A 24,053-nucleotide genomic window follows, 5' to 3' on the forward strand; every position below is an offset into this window, starting at 1 on the left:
AGGACAGTGCCTGGCACATAATAGATGTTCAGTAGGTCTGTTATCATTATTGCTGCTGCTGTTGCAATCTGAATCCACTAAAGGTACAGCAATGTCTGTATCTAAATAAACCTGATGTACAATTTATACTTGGCTCTCTGAGAGATCGTCTCTCCCTGACCCTGGTGAACCTTTGTATATAATTCCTTTCTTGAAATTGGCTTCTGTTTTTTGGGCAGTTAAACTAAGTTTTTTAAATTGTTTAGGTTGTAAATGTCTTAAAATCCTTACTGACAAATCTTGATGAAGTAAAGAAGGAAAGAGAGGGGCTGGAGAATGACCTGAAATCAGTGAATTTTGACATGACGAGCAAATTTTTGACTGCTCTGGCTCAAGATGGTGTGATAAATGAAGAAGCTATTTCTGTTACTGAACTGGATCGAATCTATGGGGGTCTTACAACTAAAGTCCAAGAATCTCTAAAGAAACAAGAAGGACTTCTTAAAAATATTCAGGTAAAGTTTATATACTTTAATAAGATTTTTATTAAAAAAATTACAGGAAGGATAAACCTGGACTAAATCTGTATCCATTTAGGATTGTGTTTTTTGCAAATGTTACATATTAATAGAAGTCTGTAAACGTTATTGGTTATATTTTCATGCCCACTGAATTTATGGTATTTTTTACTTAAGGAAAGCTGTACTGTGTTACTCCAAAAGGAATATATTAGGTAAATATCTAGTAATAACTGCATGAAATCATATATGATTTTCATAGTTGGGAAAGTATCAGTACAAATGTCATGAGCTATAGTAACTTGATAAATAAGTGTAACTGCATAAATCTTTCTTTTAACAAGGTCTCACACCAGGAATTTTCAAAAATGAAACAGTCTAACAATGAAGCTAATTTAAGAGAAGAAGTTTTGAAGAACTTAGCTGCTGCGTATGACAACTTTGTTGAACTTGTAGCTAATTTGAAGGAGGGCACAAAGGTATGAAGCACAAAAGAAACAAGAGCTAACTAACCAGTGTGGATGTGAGGATATAGTTTGGGAAGTTAATTGGTATTTCCAGTTGGACCAAATCATTCTGTCTTGAATTTCTTAGCTTTAATGACTTTGGCTCCTGAGAGCTTTGGTATAAATGGGAGAAAGCTTAATGAAGGTGGGAGTATTTCATGGGAACTTTGCAGAATGAATTTTATATTTCACCAGGCAGAAAGAGGATGTGTAGGCATTCATTTCAGGTAGCAGGAATTAGCACAGAGAGGTCAAAAGGTCAGTGACACTTTGTTTTGGGGTAGAAAGTTGGCCAATCTGAGTGAATTAGGAGGGAACAGGAGTAGTAGTCAAAGCCGATATGTGATGGGGAAGGGGGTGTGTATGGCTTTTATATTCTGTGCTGGTGGTGTGGATTATGATAGATTTGTGATCTGCTTATGACTCAAGAGTGCTTACTAAATAAGTTTAAGTATTTTCTTGCCTTTCCTTTAGATATTTTAGGGAAATGCTTATATTTGTTTTTACCAATTACTTTGCTTTTGAGGGAACAAGTGATTTTTAAATTTTTCCAATACATAATTCCTTTTGGTACTTTAACTCCATAATGATCACTTAATAAAGTTACCTTGATGTAAATACAGTAGATATAATGTAAAACCCTCTGAAGAGAGCATAGAAATACTGCCAAAGCCTTCCAAAGAGAGAGGATAGTAAAATGCCATTTTAATTCGGTTTAAACTGCTTTGTTGAAATAGATAAGCTGAGAAAATTACCAGAGTGCCTTTGGAAATTCTTCTGAGGGTTTCTGAAATGATGCCTGCATTTCTGAAGTGAATGTGCAAATCTGATACTTAAATAGGTTTAGAGTCTTTATTAAGAAGTTGACTTTTCTCTAGGAATTGGGAACTTGTTCACGATCATGAAACTTTTAACTTGTTGCCACTTAATTTTTGGTGACAGTGCTTTCTAACGATGATTTTATTATTTTTATTTTCTTAGAGAATCTTAGGTCATATTTAATATTAAGTTACTGGACTTAAGTGGTATGACTGTCTCTCATGCAGAGGATTTTAGCTCTTTAGCTTTAACTGTTATTGACAAAAGAGCTTTAGATTGTGTTCCTCTTAGATTAAAAATTGTTCTGGTTTATCACTTGTGTTTGTTCTTTGCTCATAGTTTTACAATGAGCTGACTGAAATACTCATCAGGTTCCAGAACAAATGCAGTGATATAGTGTTTGCACGGAAGACAGAGAGGGATGAACTCTTAAAGTAAGTTTATTTTGTGTATTAAATTGTACTTTTGAAGTATTTTTCTTTAAAAAAATAATATTCTTGCTACCTCTTTTAAAAAAATCATATGTGGAGACTTTTGTGGTGAGTTGGCAGCGTGAGTTGGCAATTTCCTTCTTTTCCTCCATGGTGTTTCTTTGTTTGTTTGCTTTTTTATAAATTTATTTATTTTTTATTCTTGGCTGTGTTGGGTCTTTTTTACCACACGCGGGCTTTCTCTAGTTGTGGCGAGCAGTGGCTTCTCTTGTTGTGGAGCATGGGTTCTTGGCATGTGGGCTTCAGTAGTTGTGGCATGTGGGCTCAGCAGTTGTGGCTTGCAGGCTCTAGAGCACAGGCTCAGTGGTTGTGGTGAACGGGCTTTGTTGCTCCGTGGCATGTGGGATCTTCCCGGACTAGGGATCAAACCTGTGTTCCCTGCATTGGCAGGTGGATTCTTAACCACTGCACCACCAGGGAAGTCCCCTCCATGGTGTTTTACAAAGCAACAAGGAAACAACTGCATGATCTGAGAACAAAAGGGTGAAAAGGAGTGGAAACTCTAGATGTAGGAAGAACAGTGATGTCACAGAAGTGATAGCAGAATAGCTCAGGGTAACAGATCTTAGGAAATGCCAATAGACATAAGCAGTTTACTTTGAAGTGGCAAATAGATTCCTTACATGAAGCTAGAGGCACAGAACATGAGGGAGAGAGGGTTTATAGCTCAGAAAATGTCAGCAAAGTCACTTTCTCCAGGGGTCTATTGGGAAAGCTGGGCGAGTAACATAGGACTCATTCCATGTGGAGTAATGAATAGAGAGTTGACACAGCATCGATACAAAGATACTATATTCGTTGAGGTGAGAAAGAGAACAAAATTTTACGAAACTTAGTAGATGAAGAACATTCACCAGAATAATGTCGTCACAGAACAGATGAAAAATTTACCGTGAATTAAAAAATAATAATAAAAGGCTAGGAAACAATCATTAAAGATCACCACAAACATGTGCCAGAACTCAAGGAAAATGGTAAGAAAACAGGAGGCACTAAAACGTGAGGTGTCAGGATTCAGGAAACAAGTGGAAGAGAAGAACAAAGCAATCACAGGTATAAGATGAAATGGGAAGGAGCAAAACGGAGGATAGACGATGAAGAAAACACAAGAGCACAAAGTAGAAAAGAAGAAATCAAAGAAAATGAAACCAAAGTAAGGAAAGGATTAAAAAGGATTAGAGAAAGTGGGCAGAGAAGATCCAATATATGTAAAATTGAATTCCCTTCAAAGAAGAAAAACCAAAACAGTGAACAGAACAAATATTTAATGATATTACTCAAGAACATTTTCCTAAAATAAGGCTTGTTGAAAGAGTATATCATATGGTCAGGAGAAATGAACAAGAACTGTCAATACCCCAGCATATAAATTATTAGTCTTAAAAGATAATGGTAGATGGGGCTTCCTTGGTGGCACAGTGGTTGAGAGTCTGCCTGCCGATGCAGGGGACATAGGTTCGTGCCCCGGTCTGGGAAGATCCCACATGCCGTGGAGCAGATGGACCCATGAGCCATGGCCACTGAGCCTGCGCGTCCGGAGCCTGTGCTCCGCAACGGGAGAGGCCACAACAGTAAGAGGCCCGCATACCGCAAAAAAAAAAAAAAAAAAGATAATGGTAGAATCCTATTAAGGCAGTCAGGCAAAAAGATCAGGTCAGTTTATAAAAGGTGAAAAAAATTCAGGCTGGCAGCACTGCATGCTAGAAGAGAGTGGAATGATTGCTTGTTGGAACTCAAAGGAAGCAAATGTGAGGCAAAGATTTTATATCCAGTCAACCTGTCCTTCTGGTGTATACAGAGCCATGTGCTCAATTAGTAATGAATGTAAAGGACCCAGAGACTATTATACTCATGAGCCTTTCTTGAGCCCTTCAGATGACCTGACCATTATTCTTGTCTCTGTCCATGTTTAAACAGTTTCCCATTGAAGAAGTGGGCAAAGTTAAGAGCTACTTTCTTCCACCCGCCAAGAAAGAGCAGGGCTGGTTGTTTTCAGTTTTTCTACTAAACCTTTAAAAAGCAAATAATTAGAATGCTTTTTAAATGGTTCTAGAGGTTAAAAAAAAAACCCTCCAAGTTAGTTTTACTGATAAGTAAATGTGACAAAGATTAAAACAAAAGTCTTCAGACCAGTTTCATTTATGAATATGGATGCGAAATTTCTAAATAAAATACTTGCCATTGATATTCTCCAGTATATTAATAAAGAACCATGACCAAGGGGGAGTGGGTGGTTATCCCAGTAATGCAGTGATTGGTTCAGTATTTTTACATCTAAGGAGAAAAATATTCTCTTCATAGATGAGGAAAAAGCATGAGAAAATAACTATTCTGGTACTCAAAATAGGAATTAATTGACTTCCTTAACATGAAAATATATGTGTATGCGTGTATATATACAATAGATCTATTTATCTGTTTATATCTGCACAAAACTCAGCTTCATGGTTAATGGAGAAATGCTATAAACATTCTCCCTAAAGACAAATGCCCATTATCAATGCTGTTATTTAATATTGTTTTGGAAGTACCAGATACACCATTAGAAAAGAAAAAGAAATTAGAAATAGAAAAATTGGAAAGGTGGAGGTAAAACTATCACTACTTACAGACTTTATGATTATATATCTGGAAAACCCAAAAGAATCAACCCTCAAATTCTGCAAATAATAAAGGAATTGTTACTGAAGATAGGTGATTATAAAAATAATTTGTAGAGGGCTTCCCTGGTGGCACAGTGGTTGAGAGTCCGCCTGCCGATGCAGGGGACGTGGGTTCGTGCCCCGGTCCGGGAGGATCCCACATGCCGCGGAGTGGCTGGGCCCGTGAGCCATGGCCGCTGAGCCTGCGCATCTGGAACCTGTGCTCCGTGACGGGAGAGGCCACAACAGTGAGAGGCCTGCTTACCGCAAAAAAAAAAAAAAAAAAAAAAAAAAATTTGTAGAAATCAGTAGCCTTGGGACTTCCCTGGTGGTCCAGTGACTAAGACGCCGCACTCCCAATGGAGGGGGCCTGGGTTCGATCCCTGGCCAGGGAGCTTAATCCCACATGCAGCAACTAAAGAAAGGTCCCACAGTGCAGCCAAATAAATAAATATTTTTAAAAAATCAATAGCCTTCATACAAATAAGCACTTAGAAGATATAATGGAGGAAAAGACTTCACTTAAAATAGCAATAAGGAAGATAAAATACATAGGAATAAATTTGTCATTTATTAGACCTGTATGAAGAAAACTTTGAAACACTATTCAAGGACACAGAAGAGGACTTGAGCAAGCTGAAAGGCGTATCATGTCCTTAGATAGGATGAGACAGCTTCATGAAGATGTCAGTTCAAAAGAAACTTATGTATTCAACATAATTTTTAAAAATATTTATTTATTTTTTTATTTTTTTGGCTGCATCGGGTCTTAGTTGCGGCACATGGGATCTTTCGTTGCGGCACGTGGTCTCTTCGTTGCAGTACTTGGGCTTCTCTCTAGTTGTGGCGCGCAGGCTCTAGGGCGCATGGGCTCTGTAGTTGTGGTGTGGGAGCTCCAGGACACGTGGGCTCTGTCATTGTGGTGCGTGGGCTCTGTAGTTTGCGGCATGCAGGCTCTCTTGTTGAGGCACGCAAGCTCAGTAGTTGTGGCGTGCGGGCTTAGTTGCCCTGTGGCATGTGGGATCTTAGTTCCCTGACCAGGGATTAAACCCGCGTCCCCTGCATTGGAAGGCGGATTCTTTACCACTGGACCACCAGGGAAGTCCCTCAACATAATTTTGATTTAAAAAGGAATCAACAGATTTTCATGTAAAACTAGACAAGTTGATCCTAAAGCTCAGGTAGAAAAACCGTTAAACAAGATTAGCCAGGAAAACTGAATAATAATAACAGTAAGGGGAAAGTAATTTGCCAGATATTAAAATATGTAATATTGTCTCTAATTAAAACACATTGATACTGGCACATGATTAGACCAAAGACAGAATAGAAGATAGGAATAGATTCAAATACATATGTGAATTTAGTGTAAAAAAAGATCCTAAATCAGTCAGAAGAAGTTAGAAACAAGTGCCCAGCCATTTAGAAAACAAAAAGTTATTTTTACCTCAGAATAAGTTCCAAAAGGGTCGTAATTGAAATGTATAAAATGAAATGAAAAAGAGAATATGAGAGAATTCCTTAGTAAAGCTGAAATAGGAAGGGTCTTTGTAATTCTGACTTAAAACCCAGAAGCCATAAAAAAAAAAGTTCATCATAACATGATAAGAGTCAAAATGTAATAAACTGGGGGAAAATATTTGAAACTTATTCATGGGCAAAAGGCAAATTTACGTAATTTATAAAGAACTCCTAGATACTAATGAGGAGGAAAAAACTCAGTAGAAAAATTGGGAAAGGATGTGAACAGAAATTCTGCAGGTGAAATATGAGTGGTTCTTAAGCATATGAAAAAATACCTATCCTCGCTCAATATAAAATAAATATGAATTAAAATTACTCTGAAATGACATTTTTCAGGGATTTCTCTGGTGGTCCAGTGGTTAAGACTCCGCGCTTCCACTGCAGGGGGCACGAGTTCGATCCCTGGTTGGGGAACCAAGATCCTGCATGCCATGTGGCATGGCCAAAAAAAAAAAAGAAACAACATTTTTCAGATTGGCAAAAATTTGGATATTTGATAACATGCTTTATTGGCACACGTGCGGGAGCAGGTCTCATCTGTTGCTGTGAGAAGGCACATTGGGGCAGTCCTTGTGTGGGGCACTTGTGTGGGACCTGGAAAGGTCTGCTTTTGAGAATTTATTCTGAGGGTGTATGCTAGAAATGACATACCAGTGAATTCATTTCTAAGTTGCTTGTACCAGTAAAAGAATAGAAACAGATCAAATGTCCAGGGCTGGTGAAATAAAGCTACATCTGTACAGTGAAATACTATGCAGCTATTTAAAAAAAAAAGAAAAAAAGGATGTTTTCTATTTACCCATGTAGAAAAATCTCTGAGAGAAATAATTAATGGTAAAAAAAAAATGTTACAGACAGTGTAAAGTATGCTTCTTATGTAAAAAGGGAGAAGATTAAAACACATTTGAATTGGTTTATTTCTGATAAGGGAGCTCTGGTCAGGTTCATAAGAAATAAAAAATATTGGCTGTCTGTATGTGGTAGTGAATGGTGGAATGAGAATTTGTAGATAGTGGCCTGTCACTTTTTAGTTTTTGAATCAAGTGAATATATTACCTTTTCAGAAAGTTATATTAAATTAATCTAAATAATTGTAGGGATTTCATGTTTTTTATAGTACCACCAACTAATCTAACTTTATTTTTGACATTGTATCTGTACTCCTGGCCTTTTTTTGTTTTTTTAGCCATAGAACCCTTTGTTCAGACTCAATCCTGCAGAGAAGCCCAGTTTGTGAAACAAACAGAAATGGCTCTGTGATGTAATAGCTTTGATTTATATAATTAGTCAGTGGACAGGAAATTCTCATTTGTCCTATAAATGTGTTATTTACTGCAACCATCTCTGGAGTGTATCAAAGGAAAAAATATTATGTCTTATATGCTTTATAATATATTATAATTATACATGCTAGATACTGTGTTTATGATTAAATATACTCAAAATCTAATTAAATAGTTGTAAATGTAATAAATAAGTAAAATATTTAAAAGATTAAATATAATTATATTTACTATATGTGAGTTACATATATACACACATATATTAGATGTTTCAAAGTTCGACCTTTTTCAAATTTTAATATTAACTAAAAACTTATAGTTTATATTGTAAGCATTTATTACAAATTTAGAAACATTAAGAAGTAGTTTTGATTTCTTGATGAATGTGTGTAAGTTTTCTTTCTATGTGGAGTGTCTAATTTATCTTACAACTGGGATTGTTTTTGACAGTGGAAGTGTGGTCTGGGGGACTCAGAGTTGCTGTTAATTGTTACATCAAGACAGTAGGTCTTGTTGCAGACATTTCAGGACACGTCATGTTTACTGCTCTGTGCATGTGAATCAGCACAGTGAGAAGTTGATCAATACCAAGTATTTCATAGAGTGTATTTTACTTTAGGGTTTTTGTTTAGTGAGATTCCAATTTACTGTTAGAGGAGACTTTAAAATATTAACAAAATTTTTAATATTGTATTTTAATAGTCCTTTCAACCTCTATCTTTAATGAATTTACCTTAATAATAGATTGAGGTATCTTTTAACATAAACTATCTTGGTGCCACATTTCGAATATCTTTCAGAAAGTTTTCATCAAGAAATTTGCACAATGGTTTTAAAGTTTTCATCAAGAAATTTGCTCAGTGGTTTCAAATAGGTTGTTGTTTTTTGTAAACACTGATACAATACGGCAATTAAAATATTAGCTAGGTAACTATGTACAGTTGTAGTTTTCTGATAATTTTTAGATTATTATGTTATGAGTTTCTCATCTAGGGGACGACCTCCTGTTCGAGAGAGGGCAATTTCTTAGGCTCACTTGCTCAGTTTGACATGTTCCTTAGTCTGGCTCTAACTATGATCTCTGAAAAAGTTTACCTTTTTCCCTGGTCTTCAGAAACAGAATAAGAACTAACTTTATTTTATTCAATAGTAGGAAGAAAGAAGATTTCAGTTAGTTCTAGTCAAGAACAGAAATGTAGTATATTTTAAAATACCATCATTGTTTTGAGTATATTTTCTGTATTTCATACGTGAAGAAAAGAAAGTAAGAAAAACATCTGGTATTTTGTATGTGTTGGTTTTCAAAATTGTGTTAATTTCTAACACTTCTGTCTTTAATAAGGGACTTGCAACAAAGCATTGCCAGAGAACCTAGTGCTCCTTCAATTCCTACACCTGCGTATCAGTCCTCTCCAGCAGGGGGACACACGCCAACGCCTCCAACTCCAGCACCGAGAACCATGCCGGTCAGTAAGCAACCACGTTTTTAAAATGCAAGTTTTACATGTTCTTGACAGCTTGCTTGCTGTAAAGGATAACACAGACTTTACATTGTAGAGGTCTGGTGGTCACCACTTTGATCAGGTGACCAACCTCAACTTTCTGATGTTTTGCAGTATAAGGAGTACAGCATCACTCATGGATTCTTGCCTATAACTAAATCTAATGAAGTCTTTAGAATCACCTTTCAGTTCATAGCAAATACAGTGATAAAACAAGAAATTAAATTGTGCTGTTAGGAACAGTTGGACAGTCTAGAACTGGAATATTCTGTGAGACACCTGGCTTGGTCTTTTCTAAAAGCAAATGTCATAGAAAAAAATAGACAGGGGGCATATTCTAGATTAAAAGAGAGGAACGATTCATAATAATCAAATGCAATACATGAACCTCAGCTGGATCTTGGTTTATAAAAACGCCTAGAAGAGCTTTTGTAAAAAATAGGGAAACTTGAATGTGGAGTGGATACTCAATGATATTAGGAAATAATTATTAATTTTCTCAGGTGAAATGGTATTGTGATTATGTAGGAGAATATTAGGACTTGTATGCTGAAGTCTTTCGCGCTGGTGTCCTGAAGTTTGCAACCTAACTTTCAAATGGTTCTGCAAATATATAGATAGATAAATATATGGATATAGCTATAGATAAAGCAAAGATGGCTAAATATTAACAATTAATTTAATTGGTAAAGTGTGATTGTTTATAATAGTATTCTTTTACGTTTTCTGGTGTTTAAAAATTTTCATATGAAAATTCATGAGGCCAGGAAGAGATAACAGGAATAAACTGTACCTGACCTGCTCCGTCCTCTGACCTCAGATGTCTAACCATTGATGGGAGCAGTAATGAACAGTAAATGATTAAATATTAGGCATCAGGGAAAGAGCAGTGGCTATGGAGTATCCACAAATTGGAGAATTATTTTTCAGCTACAGTACATTTCTGGAGTAATAAGCCCACATTTAAGAATGGGAATTAGAGGGCCTCCCTGGTGGCGCAGTGGTTGAGAGTCCGCCTGCCGATGCAGGGGATACGGGTTCGTGCCCCGGTCTGGGAGGATCCCATGTGCCGCGGAGCGGCTGGGCCCGTGAGCCATGGCCGCTGGGCCTGCGCATCCGGAGCCTGTGCTCCGCAACGGGAGAGGCCACAACAGTGAGAGGCCCGCATACTGCAAAAAGGAAAAAAAAAAAAAAAAAAAAAAAAGGAATGGGAATTAGAAATATATTTGGTTGGATTCTAGAGTTTCTCATATGCCCTTTTATTTTGATTGATAGCAATTTGACAGAAACCTGACACATTCTGTCAGTGCTGACTTTTTCTTGCAGCCTCCTAAGCCCCAGCCCCCAGCCCGGCCTCCACCTCCTGTGCTTCCAGCAAATCGAACTCCTCCTGCTACTGCTCCAGCTCCAGCTCCAGCTCCAGCGAGCACTGGGACCACTGCACCAGCTCCATCACAAACTCCTGGTTCAGCTCCCCCTCTGCAGGCCCAGGGGCCCCCATACCCCACCTATCCAGGGTATCCCGGGTAAGGCTGAAACTTTGTATATCCCAATGAATTGGCTAATGTTTCTAGCTCTGGTTAGTCTTTTAAAAACAAGCTCACCCCTTCTCTGAATGGAGGTGTCATGAAAGAGTAAGCTACATTGTCAGCTCACATAGAAATAAAAGTAAGTTATAGTCACTTTTTTTGAGTCGTTGAACAGCCATTTCCCAGGCTTATTTAATTTTAGTTTTTATGTACTGGGTTTATATTAAATATATCTCTTCTGTATGGAATTCAGAATGTTTCCTTGGTCTTCTTTATTTAGGTGATAAACATGTAGGTGCCTTTTCTGAGCTTAGAATAGCAAGGTTGATAAGGCCTTCTTTACATACCTGTACTTTGATGTCTTGGCATTCTGATCAACTCTTAAATAGAAATCTATCTAATTATGGCATGTGTTTTCTTAAAGATCAGCTGCCTTTGTGATAGATTTTTAAAATTAAAAATCCAGACATTTAACTATCTTTTAAGATGTCTTCCAAACTTAGTAAGTACATTGTATCTTCCAAATGTTAAAACTTTGTAAATAGTAAATTTTTGAGCCTTACAGTGAACATTGAATCTTGTGAAACAGAAGTGTACTTAGATTGCCACATTAGATTTAAGGGCCTCCGTTTTTATTCCTTGTTCATAGTTGAATATTTAGTCTTATTTCCTTCAACAATCTTATTTTTGGGGTAGTATTCAACACTTTTTTCTTGAATTTCAATTAATAACAAGATAGAACACTTTTCTCTAGCAAGTACCTTGAAACAGCTGTTTTTTTCTCGCCATTGAATGGCTTTCTTGAAAAAACTTCATTTTAGAATAATTATTGTATGTTTCATTTTCTAGTGTTTGATTTACCAATCCAGCTTTCTTGTGTTCTTCTTCCCATCAGGTATTGCCAGATGCCCATGCCCATGGGCTATAATCCTTACGCGTACGGCCAGTATAATATGCCATATCCGCCAGTGTATCACCAGAGCCCTGGACAGGCTCCGTACCCAGGACCCCAGCAGCCTTCATACCCCTTCCCTCAGCCCCCACAGCAGCCTTACTATCCACAGCAGTAGTGTGTCAGCTCAGAAGCTCAGCTGGTTCAGCTCAGAGGGAAAGAAATACCAACCCTGCAATAAGTGTACTAAACCCTACGCTCTGGTTAATATAACGTACTCTGATGTACTGAGTGCAGTGTGTAATTTCTGTCTGCGGCTAGAAGCTGTGCCCCAGTTCCACATTTGATTGCACATGGGCCATTTGCTGCTGTTGCAGTATAAAGACTAAGTGTAATAGGACTTGAAATAAATTACATTACAGTTCATAAAAGTTGAAAATGAGAAATTAAACCCACAAGTGAAACGTTTGAAATTATTATACTTAGTTCTACATAAGACATTATTGGAACATCAGAGGCTTACAATGATGATTTTAGTACTGATACTCAAGAAAACTAAGTTCTCTTTCTCTTTTGGTTTATTGATTTGGTTTAATTTTCATTATGCTATTTTGCATAATCAAAACATTGTAAATCTTATAATTTAAAAATAAATTCCTTAAGAACAGTTGTCATTGTTATGTTTTGTCATTGATTCTCATTCCTGTCTAATTTTCTGGTATTAGTCTCTCATTTTATGTGTACACAAGTTAAACAGATCATGAGTTAAGTGCATGATTAATGCAAGTTAATAGGTTCAAGTACATTTTATAGGAAAACCAAAAGAATAATAACCATAATTTATCTTTCATATACTGATTAGTAAATTAATTTTGACATTTATTTTGAAAAATCCTATAATGTGGAAGAAACACAATTGCTACCAAAGATTCTTCAAATAAATATACAAGTAAATATGTATATTTAATGTTTTATTATTAGCTTCTCCAAGAAATTGATACAAATTCTGGTAATAATTTTTTTTCTTTTTTTCATAATCTGGTTAAAATAAATACATGTCATTAACAGTGCTGTCTGATGTAATGGAATTGTTTAAAGAAAATTTACTGTACCCTTCCATTCCTTTTTTTCACCTTACTGTCTTAACCTACTAACATTTAATGCACAATGTATATGAATAGATCTAAGCCCTTTCATTTTTATGCTCCTAAAAGATTGGACTATTTTATAATTCAGGGAGTGCACAAAACAGTTGTTGGGAGCATATACCAATTCTGGAATAGGCTGTGTATTTAATATTAGTCTCCACTGTTAGGATAAACTAATCACTGTATAAACCTCAGTGAGACTTGCCTAGTGGAATGCATCGACATGCCTCATGGAATGAGAAAGAAAGGAATGAGTTGTCTCATATCCCAGTGGGGTCTGTTCTGTGTGAGGTTCATTTCAGAACACACCAGGCATATGAGTAGATGTCCAATGAATCTGTTTATTTTCTAAGTTTTAATGCTAACCTTCTCTTGAATTATTGTTTCATTTAAATGATACTATTAGTTGGTCCACTGTTGTTTTCATTTGACAGTTTGGGTTTATATTTTAAATGTGGGACGGAAGGTGTGATTGTAAAGGGAGTGAATTGGTTTAAAATATGTGTATATTTTTAAAAATCTTACTTTGTTGTTGTATGTAGAAAACATGAAGGCATGTTACTTCAATATAAATGACCTTTACATGGAATACTGAAATTGGTTTAAAGTTCAGTAGTTAAAACCTTGGCAAAAATAGTTTTTTACATATCATAGCTAAGTTTTATTAATATGGAATCATCAGAATATGACATGGGCTTGTTTGACTTGTGTAAATGGCACTTAAGTTCCTTCTTCTTATTACTCAAGTTATCATTTCTATCGTAAGATACTCAGTGAGATTAGGGGTATTCCAAATTGCTAGTTTATAATTCTCACTAATGCAGAAAAAACAAAAAACAAAATTGGCCTGAATATTCTCTTGGGGAAAGAAGGCACTAAAGAAAAGAGTAAGTGCATGGGAGGGCCACCAGAGAAGTTACAAGGCCATTTAGCCCATTCCCTGTGCTAGACTAGGCCTCCTCTGTGCTCTCAGAGGGCTCAGGAAGGTGGTTCAGAAACTTTAGGGAAGGAGGCTCCGCAGCCCCTCGTGGTAGCCTCCTCAGCATACCCAGCTCATTCAGCTCTGTTAGCAAACCCAGGCCTATTCCCTCTTGTTGGTTCACCCATCCTTTAGATGATTGAGGATGCTTTCCTTTGGTCACCTAGTGTCTTAGGTACAGATGACCAAATTTCTGCAGCCCTTCATTGCTGGATGTGTCTTCATAGGACTCTAGTTTCATTAAGGTGGCTCATGGAAAGAAGTTTCTCTTATGTCTGTTTTGCATCCTAGCAAAGCAAGCCCTCACTGGGATGATTTTTGTTACCAGACTTTTTTATCCTTTGTTTAACTTCCTGTATTCCACAAAATACCCTAAAAAGTTGTTGTGGATAATGCTTTTTATTTAGAGGTAGGAGAGTTATCACTCTGGTTCAGGTATGTTGTACCTATGTTTATAATTAGGCTTTTTGATTATCTTCCTAAACTAAAGAAAGGACACTTTATTTATTTATGTCAGGCTTTGGAATACTATTTTAAAATGGACTATAAGTAATGAAGCTCTGCATAAAGGAGCTGGTCTGAAGTGGGGAAAAAACTAACATGGCTTGACTTCTCAGTCTGGTGTAAAGTATTGGTCTACTCCTGTGCCTCTTGGTCTTTATTCACATTTAAGAAAAATAGTCACGTCACTGCAAACCAGTCAATCTTTGTGAGATCTGTGCACCCAACTTCTTTGCAATTTATAATCTCTCCCCAAATTTAAGTAGTTACAAAAAAAAAAATTTTCACAGAGCCTCTGTCCCTAATTTTCTGTACCAGCCAGCAGCCTATCTAGTCAAAAAAGATTAAAAAGATATTTTCCATTAGAGCTTTACAGTTTGCAAAAGTGCTTTTTGTACACATTTTCTAATTTCATAAACATGGCAAAATGCAATTTGTTAAGTAGACTTCAATTTGCTGATGGGAATTTTTTTTTTTTTTTCGGATCAGTGTATCTTGGAAAATCTTGCTACAACCTAGCAGCATCTTTTTTTTTGTTTTTTGTTTTTTTTTTTACACTTCTGCAATTATTAGTTGATTCACAATACAGAACAGGATACAAAGTAGGAGAAAAACAGTGCTTATAGCATTATAATTACTAGTTTAAAAATAAACTTTAGAACTAATTGGTTGATTATAAGATTTACATGGAAGAGCAAAGAAGGAAAAATTATATTTTTAGAGAAAAAGAGAATATTCAGGCTTTATTTCTGGTATGAAGTTTATATTTTTTAAGAAATCCTATATTATCACACCAGAGATTTTAGATTCTTTTCTGCTTACAAACATTGCTGGTAGATGGATGATATTTTTATTGTATTCATTTCTCTTAGGGGGAAATTGTAAAGAAAACAAAAGGTTCCGGATGAAATGTATCCTAGAAATAAAAGTTGAAAGATTCTTACTTCCTTGTAGTATGAATTCTTATTTAAAGTGTTTATCCTTCAGCTTTTATATTTCTCTAATTTCTTTGACAAACAGTGGGTTGGGAAATAAAAAAATACCCACTTTGACTAACTGCATGAGACAAGAAGATGGTGTTGTTTAAATGGTTTCTTACAGCTGTCAACCCTATACTTGATCATGGATGGACCATTATTTTCATCACTTACAATTTGACCCAGATCTTTCAGATGAGTAATCTCTTCTTCAGGTGTCATTTTTGGGGTTAATGTTTGGAAATGTTTGGCGAGATTACCACAGTCAATTCATCAGGGAAAGGGGGATGGTGAAATGTGTTCGTCTTTTAAAACATTTTTATTTTCTTATTTTCTTCCTACTTCTCCCATGTTTTAAGGTTAGATGCAGCTGTTTTTCTATGTAGCTCAGGATACACAGTTTATCAGAGAATGTGTTGACTTTGTATGTCCTTGAAGTTGAACAGGCTACCTCCAGGAATGAAGCTATAGTCTGAATCCGTATTATATACATTTAAGATACATAACTATTGGGTATAGTTAAATCTTTTTTGTTTGTTTTCACTTATCTGGCATCTGGGTTGGACAGTAGAGTTCTCACGGAGGGGCTTGGGAACCTAGGCATGTGGGGTGGGAGGACATGGGAAACTAAGGGACCCTCCCTGAAACGAGTTCAGCTGCAACCTAAATCCAGGACAGTGACTTGAGCAGCTCTGCTGCTGGGGTTGTTTCAGTTTATGACCGCAGGGCGGGTGGGGTTGGCCTGGGCACTGCCTGTGAGCAGACAGGAACTTGCCTAGAACCTGTGTACCAGAGAGCCGCCAGCCCCTGCTAACCAGAGTCCCCATCCACTGACGCATCTTGCCTTTGTAGTTAATTCATCTGGGGCACATCCAAGTTGCACATCCAAGTTGTTTGCCTTAGTACTCTGCCTGCCAGTGATCCTGGCTCGTGTCAGCTCTGTGGCTCCCAATAGCCGCCTTTTTTGCTTAAAAGCTGCTTACGTCCTTTTCAACTAGTGACGCCAAGTGATACAGGTGGATATGTTCAAGTCTATTACCTTTGTGTTTCTTTTTAAGTTTTCCTGTATTTGTAACTCTTCTAGTCTCTACACATTTTGAAACCACGTGATTGATATTCAAGCCAATTATTGTGAACATGAAGTGACCCTTTTTCACTTTTTTTTTTTTTTTTTCTTTTTGCGGTATGCGGGCCTCTCACTGTTGTGGCCTCTCCCGTTGTGGAGCACAGGCTCCGGACGCGCAGGCTCAGCGGCCATGGCTCACGGGCCCAGCCGCTCCGCGGCATATGGGATCCTCCCAGACCGGGGCACGAACCCGCATCCCCTGCATCGGCAGGCGGACTCTCAACCACTGCGCCACCAGGGAGGCCCTTCACTTTTTAATATATATTATTATTAATATCTACACTTTTTTTTCCTATCAGGATACATTAGTGTTTTTTGTTTTGTTTTTTGTTTTTGTTTTGTAATCTAATAGGAAAGTTTAAAATAATTTACAACTTTGTTAAAATTATAATCATATAATCTTTTGACATTTTGTCTGTTTGGAATATTTTTGTCCTATTTCCTTTTCCTGTGTTTCATTGCTTGGATTATATTTTCTTTTTTTCTAGTTATTTGGAACACTAATACTCTTATTTTCTTCCCTCCCATCCTCAGCTAAATCTTGTCTTTTTTATGTATATTTTTGTAAACAGGGTTTGGACTTATATTGTTAATGTATTATTTTCTTATATTTTGACTTTTGGAATGTCAGCTTGGTTGCTTCTAGTTTTTGGCGATTATGAATAAAACTGTTTTGTGCTCAGGTTTGTGCTTTCCTCCAGGATTCTGGCTCCAGTGGTTTCTGCTCCCAGTAACCTGTGATTCTCTGTCTTCGTCTGTGTCTCCAGTTTGGGAGTTTTGCCCCTAATGACTTCATATCTCATCTTTACATTCTGATGCACTCTGTACTGATCTCACCTTTCTCTTTCTAGTCCACTGCTGGCTGTGTTCCACTGATAGCATGGTTGCCTACTCTTATTTCATATAATAACTTGCTCAACAACAACTGTGTACTTACTGGTTCTAAGGACTGTACTGAGTCTTCAAATAATAATTCATTTGTTGCAGAAGAGCCCTATGAAATTGATATTTTTATTCATACGCTACACAGAGGAGTCAACTTGTTGGAGAGAAGTTGATCAACTTGTCCGTGGTCACACGGCTGCTGAGTGGCTGAGCTGGGGATCTTTCAGCGGCCGTCTCTGATCTGAACATCTACAGTGACAAGCATAGCTTCCTCTTGTGTGCTGTTGTTACTGCTAAAAGTAGCTGACATCTACTGAGTGCCTGCCACGTTCCAGGTCCTCTTCTAAGCATTTAAATTCCATTAACTTATTTTAGCTGAGCAGTCACTAGTGAGATGGCCAGTGACTTCATCCCATTTTGCAGGACAGGAGGAAACAAGGCACAGGAGTTGAGTGATGGAGCTGGGATCTCACTGAGATGAAAAGTTAAAAGGCTTTCTAAAGTTTCTCCTGTCTCTTGGAGTATTTGTTTTATAGTAGGGCATTTGCTCTCATTCCTCACATCCATCTCTCCATTCACCTATCCATTTTTTTTCTCCCCAATAATTCAAAATTATATATTGAGAGATTATTGATTACTCTAGGTGCTGCGAATACAACTGTGCCCTCAAGGAATTAATATTCCAAGGAAGAGTGAAATTGAACTGGGAACAATGATAGGTTTAAGTGTGAATTTGTGGGAGTTCTCCATTTCCTTCTCCCTCCTTTCAATGCCAACCAGGTAGCTAAACCCCTTGCATGTTCCTGTTCCAGGGGTTGTTTGCTGGGTGGAGTCTCTGGGGCCAGGAGTTAAAGGAAGCAGCATCTCAGAGGGGATAGCTTTTTTAGAGGGATCACAGCAGGCCCAGTGGGTGTCACACTCCAAATGAGGTGGAGCTTCTGTAACTGAAGGGACCATGAGTCTGGGCAGCATGGAATGGTGACCCAGGACCTAGCACCACATTGGGTATTTGTGTGGGAAGCCAGTAATGACTGAGACTGAATTTCTCATCACCCTGTGGGATGGGCTTCAGAGTCAGAATTGAATCAATCAATCAATAGATATTTCTTATGTACCTGGGCTGATCAGCTTCAATTCATAGCTCCCTATTGCATTCAGGCCATCTCTGGGAGGGCAAAGAATGTTCATGCCATGCATGCCATGCCGTGCTCCAACAATAGCACTGCATTCGTTTGGTTGAATTGGCTGAGACCCCACTGGAGAACTGGTGAGCAGAAATAACAGGGCTCCTGGAAGCCTCTGCTGATGTTTAAGAGTGATCTGAATGCTTTCACCTGCTGGTCAGATATGGGGGTTGGCAGGATGGAGAGAAGGTAAATCACTCATTAGACAGTGCTGAGGAGATTCATGTTTCTCATTCCCAGCAGAAAGTGCCCTGTACCTCAGAGGGAGTTGCCTGAATCCTAAAATGGGCCCAGTCTGGTCATGCCATGTAAGGCCCAGGCCAAGGGGTTACCCCAGTTGTGGGGAAGGCTGTTTTGCTATGGTAGAGATGAGCCCACTAGAAGCTGTGGGTGCTGGGGGATGAAGCTCCAACTTGGTCCCAGGAGAAGAGTCTGCCTCTCTTTGGGGCTCATTCCTGAGATGCAGCAGGTTGGTAGCTGAGAAACTGTAGAGTTGAATGAAATCCCAGGGGTGATGCCCTGGGCCTCTGGGGCTCTCGGAGCAGAGGAGGCTCAGTGGGTGATGCGGACTCCCCAGCAGGCTTTCAGGGGCTGCAACCCTTATGAGCACACAGCAGTCTGCTGGAACGTGTCTGCACCTACTGGTCAGGAGAGGAGGTCAGAAGGGCCTTCTCCAGAGCTCTGGACTTCACAGGCAAGGCCTGGACACTCAGAACAGGTGTTGACAGATCTGAGCCGCACCTCCCATCCCAAGCTCTATCTGACCGACCCTCACTCTCACACCTTCTCCAACCACTGGTGCCATAAAGGCCGGTACTAGTGGGTGGGGGGAGCCAGGCCCTGCCACTGAGGCCAACACATGGGGATATGTCTCAGACTCTCAGGAAATGAGTGTGGAGCCTGCATCCCAAGTGTGAGGGCAGCCCTCAGCCCGTCCTCATGGGGTGGCCTGGGCACTCTGGGGAGAAACCTGCTTAGGACAGACAGGGGTGTGAGGCAGGTAAGGGACACCCTGCTTCAGAAAGGGTGTCCTAAGGAGGCAACCGTGTGCCTGTAGGGAGGCCTGGGGCATTTCACGGGGTTTCAGCCATGGAGCTTGCAGCTGGTGAGCTGGCTGAGGAGGACTTGGGGTGGATCAGGAATCCAGGGGGTGCATGCAGAGCGTGGGCAGTGGGGTACCACTGCTGTTACTTCCCGCCATGCTTATCCGAGATCTTGGCTCATTTTTACTATAATTACTCTGAATTCTTTATCAGGTAGATTGCTTATCGCCCCTTAACTTAGTTGTTCTTTTGGGGTTTTATCTTGTTCCTTCGTCTGGAACATATTTCTCTGTGGTGTTTTTCTAACTTTCTGTGTTTGTGGTCTTGGTCCCGCAGGCTGCAGGATCGTAGCTCCTCTGGCTTCTGGTGTCTGCCCCATGGTGGGTGGGGCTGGTCCAGGGGCTTGTGCAGGCTTCCTTGTGGGAGCGGCCAGTGCCTGTCCACTCTTGCGGGGAGCTGGGTCTTGTCCCTCTGGTGGGCAGGGCTGTGTCAAAGGGTGTGTTTGTTTAGAGGCGGTCTTGGTGTCAGGACGACTTTAGGTAGCCTGTCTGCTGATGGGTGGGGCTCTGTTCCTGCCCTGTTGGTTGTTTGGCCTGAGGCGTCCCAGCCTCTTGGGTGGAGCCAGGTCTTGGTGAGAAAATGGCAACCTCCAGGAAAGCTCACGTGGAGGAATATTCTCTGGGGCTTCTGCTACTAGTGTCTTTGTCCCCACAGTGAGCCACAGCCACCCCCGCCTCCCCAAGAGACCCTCCAAGACCTGCAGGTAGGTCTGGCCCAGGGTCCTTTGGAGTCGCAGCTTTGCCCTGGATCCCAGTGCATGTGACACCTTGTGTATGCCCTCCAAGAGTGCAGTTTAAGGGGAAATCCTTGGCGGTCCAGTGATTAAGACTCCACGCTTCCACTGCAGGGGGCACGGGCTCGATCCCTGGTCAGGGAACTAAGATCCCGTAGGCTGTGCGGCATGGCCAAAAAAAAAAAAAAAAAGGAAGCGTGGCGTCTCTGTTTCCCCCAGTCCTGTCAAGCCCCGCTGGCCTTCAAAGCCAAATGCTCCTGGGGCTCCTCCTCCCGCTGCTGGACCCGCAGGCTGGGAAGCCAGACGTAGGGCTCAGAATTCCCACTCCCTTGGGAAAACCTCTGCAACAGAATTATTTTCCAGTTTGTGGGATTTGATTATATTGCAATTGTGCTCCTCCTACAGTCTCGTTGTGGCTTCTTCTTTGTCTCTGGAGGTAGGATATCTTTTTTGGATAGGTTCCAAGTCTTTTTTGGTTGATGGTTGTTCAGCAGTTAGTTGTGATTTTGGGGTTTTCGTGAGAGGAGATGAGCTCAAGTCCTGCGACTCTGCCATCTCATCTCCATCCCTTCCCACCGTGTCTACATGGCCAAGGGAGAGCCCCCTCACCCTGTGTGTGTGTGTGTGTGTGTGTGTGTGTGTGTGTAGCGGGCAGGCGGTGGTGGGCTGGTTGGGCAGTGTTTAGACAAAGGCAATGTGTGAGGAGTCCAGGGGTGAGAAAGGGCAGCAGTGAGAGAGCTCCGTTGGCAAGAGGCCCCAAGAAGGTTTGGGCAGGAGAGGGGTGCAGGCAGGTGAGGTCTGGGGAGTCCAGCAGGGAGAAGGGGCACATTTGGACGGGCTGTGGAATTGCTTGGCGGATGAGAGCCTTGTGGAAAGTGGGCCGGACACTCCAGCCAAGGGGTCCTTGGTTGCCCGTGTTGTTGTGTCATTCTCCATGGCTGGGAGGCCCTCCGCTGAACTCCAGGTTCTGCTCACGTGCTGCCTTTCCCAGAGGACACACTTCCCCTTCAACTTCTCATTCCATGTTGTGGGTATCACTGGGGTCTCCTGGGGTCAGGGTCCCTCCCACTGAGGCAGCTGTTGGGGGAGGTCATCTAGAGACCGGGACCTGCAGTTGAGCCGGGCAACAGGAGGTTCCTCACCCCCTCCAGTCCTTGAAATGCACGCACCACCTGTGGTTCCCGCAGTGGAGAGGGTTTCAAGGTTGCAGCCTCGAGAGGGGACACGGTGTTGAGACCCTCTAGACGGTATACATGATTGAACCCAGTATGCCTCCACACAAACGTGTAAGATTCTGGTGGGTGGATGTGCAGACCCACTCACCCTGCGGCGCCCAAGACCAACCTCTCAGGTAAGCTCCTCCGCTTGCTAACACGCCGTCTACGATGTGGACTGGCTGCCGCTTTGTTTGTTCTTCCCCTGCCCTCGAGTTCGGGGCTAGTTTCAGATTTCACCCCTGAAAGTCCCAAATTTACAAACCACCAGCAGCGCTGTGCGTAGGCTAAAGGCTGGTTGTTAGAAGCAGTCTGACCTGGGCTTGGTCCTTTGTGATTCTGGGCTGTAAGCCTCCATCTCCCTGATGGTGCAGCAGCAAAGGAGCAGCGCCTGAAAGACCGACCCGGGTAGGTGCTCAGAGCTGCTGGCTGTTATAATTGTTCTCAGCACCTGCAAACTCCCCATAACTTGGGGAGAATTTGGTGAGATTGTTGGCCCTTCTCTGACTTTAGGCTTATATGTATTTTATCTTGCTGAAATTCGCTTCCATTTCTGCCAGTTTAGCCAGGATGGAAGAGAAGCTGGTGTCCTGGTTTTCAGAGCAGTGTTGTTTCAGTTACGTGAAGTGTTGGAATGGCCATTTCATTCAGATTCCCCAGTTCTCACACCCTGGAGGTAACAATAGCATTTTCCCCCTGAAATACTACAAAATTGGTAACCTCCTTGCCTCAGGTGGGGAAACTGCTCCATGAATAGATTAAGGTGGAGAGACTAGCTGGGCTCCACCAACCCCAAAGGGGTCCCCAAGGGGATGGAATTCAGGAGGTTTCCTACTCTACTAGAATGGGAAAAAACTGAGGCTTTGTGTTTACTACGCTCTAACTGAAATATAGAATTCTTTCAATTATAAATGTTGACAAAAGGTCAAATATTGACCTTTAGTATTACTAGAACCTGTGATTTTGTCCCGTCTTGAAATCCTAGCTATTTGTATATCACATTACAGTTGCCACTGATTTCTCAAAACGTCATTTATGCTTATCACTACTTTTCATTTATGGTAAATAGACCTGCCACTACGTCTTGTTATTTACTGTCGAAAAAGCACATATATTAGTATAGACCCCACTTGTTTAATAACTGGATAAATAAATCTAAATATAATTGGTTTCCTTTGTAATTTTATGTATTTTACTTTATGCATTTGGGAGGAGGTCCATAGGCTTTACGTGATTGCCCATATGGTTCATAGCAGCACACAAAATTTATTAACCTCTAGACATTGGAAAACTTTCCAATGGGTAAGAGCGGCAATTTCCACTTACACCACAGGAGGGAACTATTTCCCAACGAATGCTTTAAAAGATCACGGCGGGGATTTTTATTCCTCTTAACTCTTGTTCTAAAATTGGTTCAAGCTTTCTTCTTTACTGTTAACAATGTAATTGGGGTCCTGTGATAAGGCTCTGAAGCTGATACACCGCCAAGAGCTGAAGCATCCTTTATTTTGAGTCCAGAAAGACGTGATACGAAAAAGTGAGTCTCCCAGGCACCAGATGAGAACTAGTTTAGTGCCCACAGCTCATTTGCTGTCTCCCCCCGCCCAAAGAAAAACAAAAAAACAAAAAAACAAAAAACACCCAAACTTGTGAAGCAGAGAGCATACTTGGTTTGTTATTCTGGTAGGAACAGATCCGCTGTTAGGGTAGAAACAAAGCTGAAGGGTTTTCATTAAGTCAGCGGCTGTTGGAAGTGGCTGCACTTGTGTGGGGGAGGGGAAGGGGCAGAGGCGGGAGATGCAGCAGGAGAGACGGACTTCATAAAACAGGAACTTCACAGGCGCAGAGAGACCGCGATCCTGTACTACAAACCGAGGACCCAGCCTGGCCTGCTACTTGGTGACGCGGTGGTTGCCCCAGGGCCGATTTTAATGGGAACAGTTTCACATGTTCCTCCTTCTTTGGCTACATCAGCGCATAGGTCACTGTATATATTTAAGGGCTCAGAATGGAGGTCTGAGAGTGTCTAATTGCAAAGGGCAGCAGCCACTTTTACAAGTCAGCCTGGGACAGAGGAACAGCTCTGCAAACCCTCACTCGCCCCGAAGTAGGTCGGCCTGGAGGGAAATGACTTGGTGGGCGGGGTGATTCTGTGTTCCCACCTCCCGCAGTGACTCTAAAATTAACTTTTGTTACACTTCCTGCTCTTCTGACCTTTAAGGATTGTTGGCTGTTAAATTATTTTTTAAATTATAAAATACTAGCTTTATTTAATATCACAACATTAAATAATCTCTAGGATGTGGGTACTCTGTACTTTTTGGTTCAATATAAGCTCGAATTTTTCATTTCTTTTTCTGTTTTTAAAAATTTTTTTATTGGAGTATGGTTGATTTACAGTGTTGTGTTACTTTCTGCTGTACAGCAAAGTGAGTCAGTTATGCATATACATATAGCCCCTTTTTTTAGACTTTTTTCCCCATATAGGTTACAGAGAATTGAGTAGAGTTCCTTGTGC

The 24,053-nt window shown here is 40.4% G+C and overlaps 1 protein-coding gene across 2 annotated transcripts in view; it reads left to right on the top strand.

Moving 5' to 3' along the window:
• The window catches only part of PDCD6IP (programmed cell death 6 interacting protein), a 60,575-nt gene extending 48,297 nt beyond the window's left edge, over window positions 1-12,278 (top strand). Inside the window, exons 13-18 of one of the 2 annotated variants that reach the window (XM_060109658.1) lie at window positions 246-494; window positions 842-976; window positions 2,162-2,256; window positions 9,105-9,228; window positions 10,591-10,790; window positions 11,689-12,278. In XM_060109658.1, the coding sequence (XP_059965641.1) occupies window positions 246-494; window positions 842-976; window positions 2,162-2,256; window positions 9,105-9,228; window positions 10,591-10,790; window positions 11,689-11,863 (978 nt within the window). In that variant the 3' untranslated portion in view covers window positions 11,864-12,278. Of the gene's footprint in view, window positions 1-245; window positions 495-841; window positions 977-2,161; window positions 2,257-9,104; window positions 9,229-10,571; window positions 10,791-11,688 lie in introns of those variants that run through there. The other variant, XM_060109659.1, reaches the window with a different exon arrangement.
• Window positions 12,279-24,053: the final 11,775 nt, after the last annotated feature.

This window comes from Mesoplodon densirostris, chromosome 10, assembly GCF_025265405.1.
Source record: "Mesoplodon densirostris isolate mMesDen1 chromosome 10, mMesDen1 primary haplotype, whole genome shotgun sequence".
In the NCBI taxonomy this organism is placed as follows: Eukaryota; Metazoa; Chordata; class Mammalia; order Artiodactyla; family Ziphiidae; genus Mesoplodon; species Mesoplodon densirostris.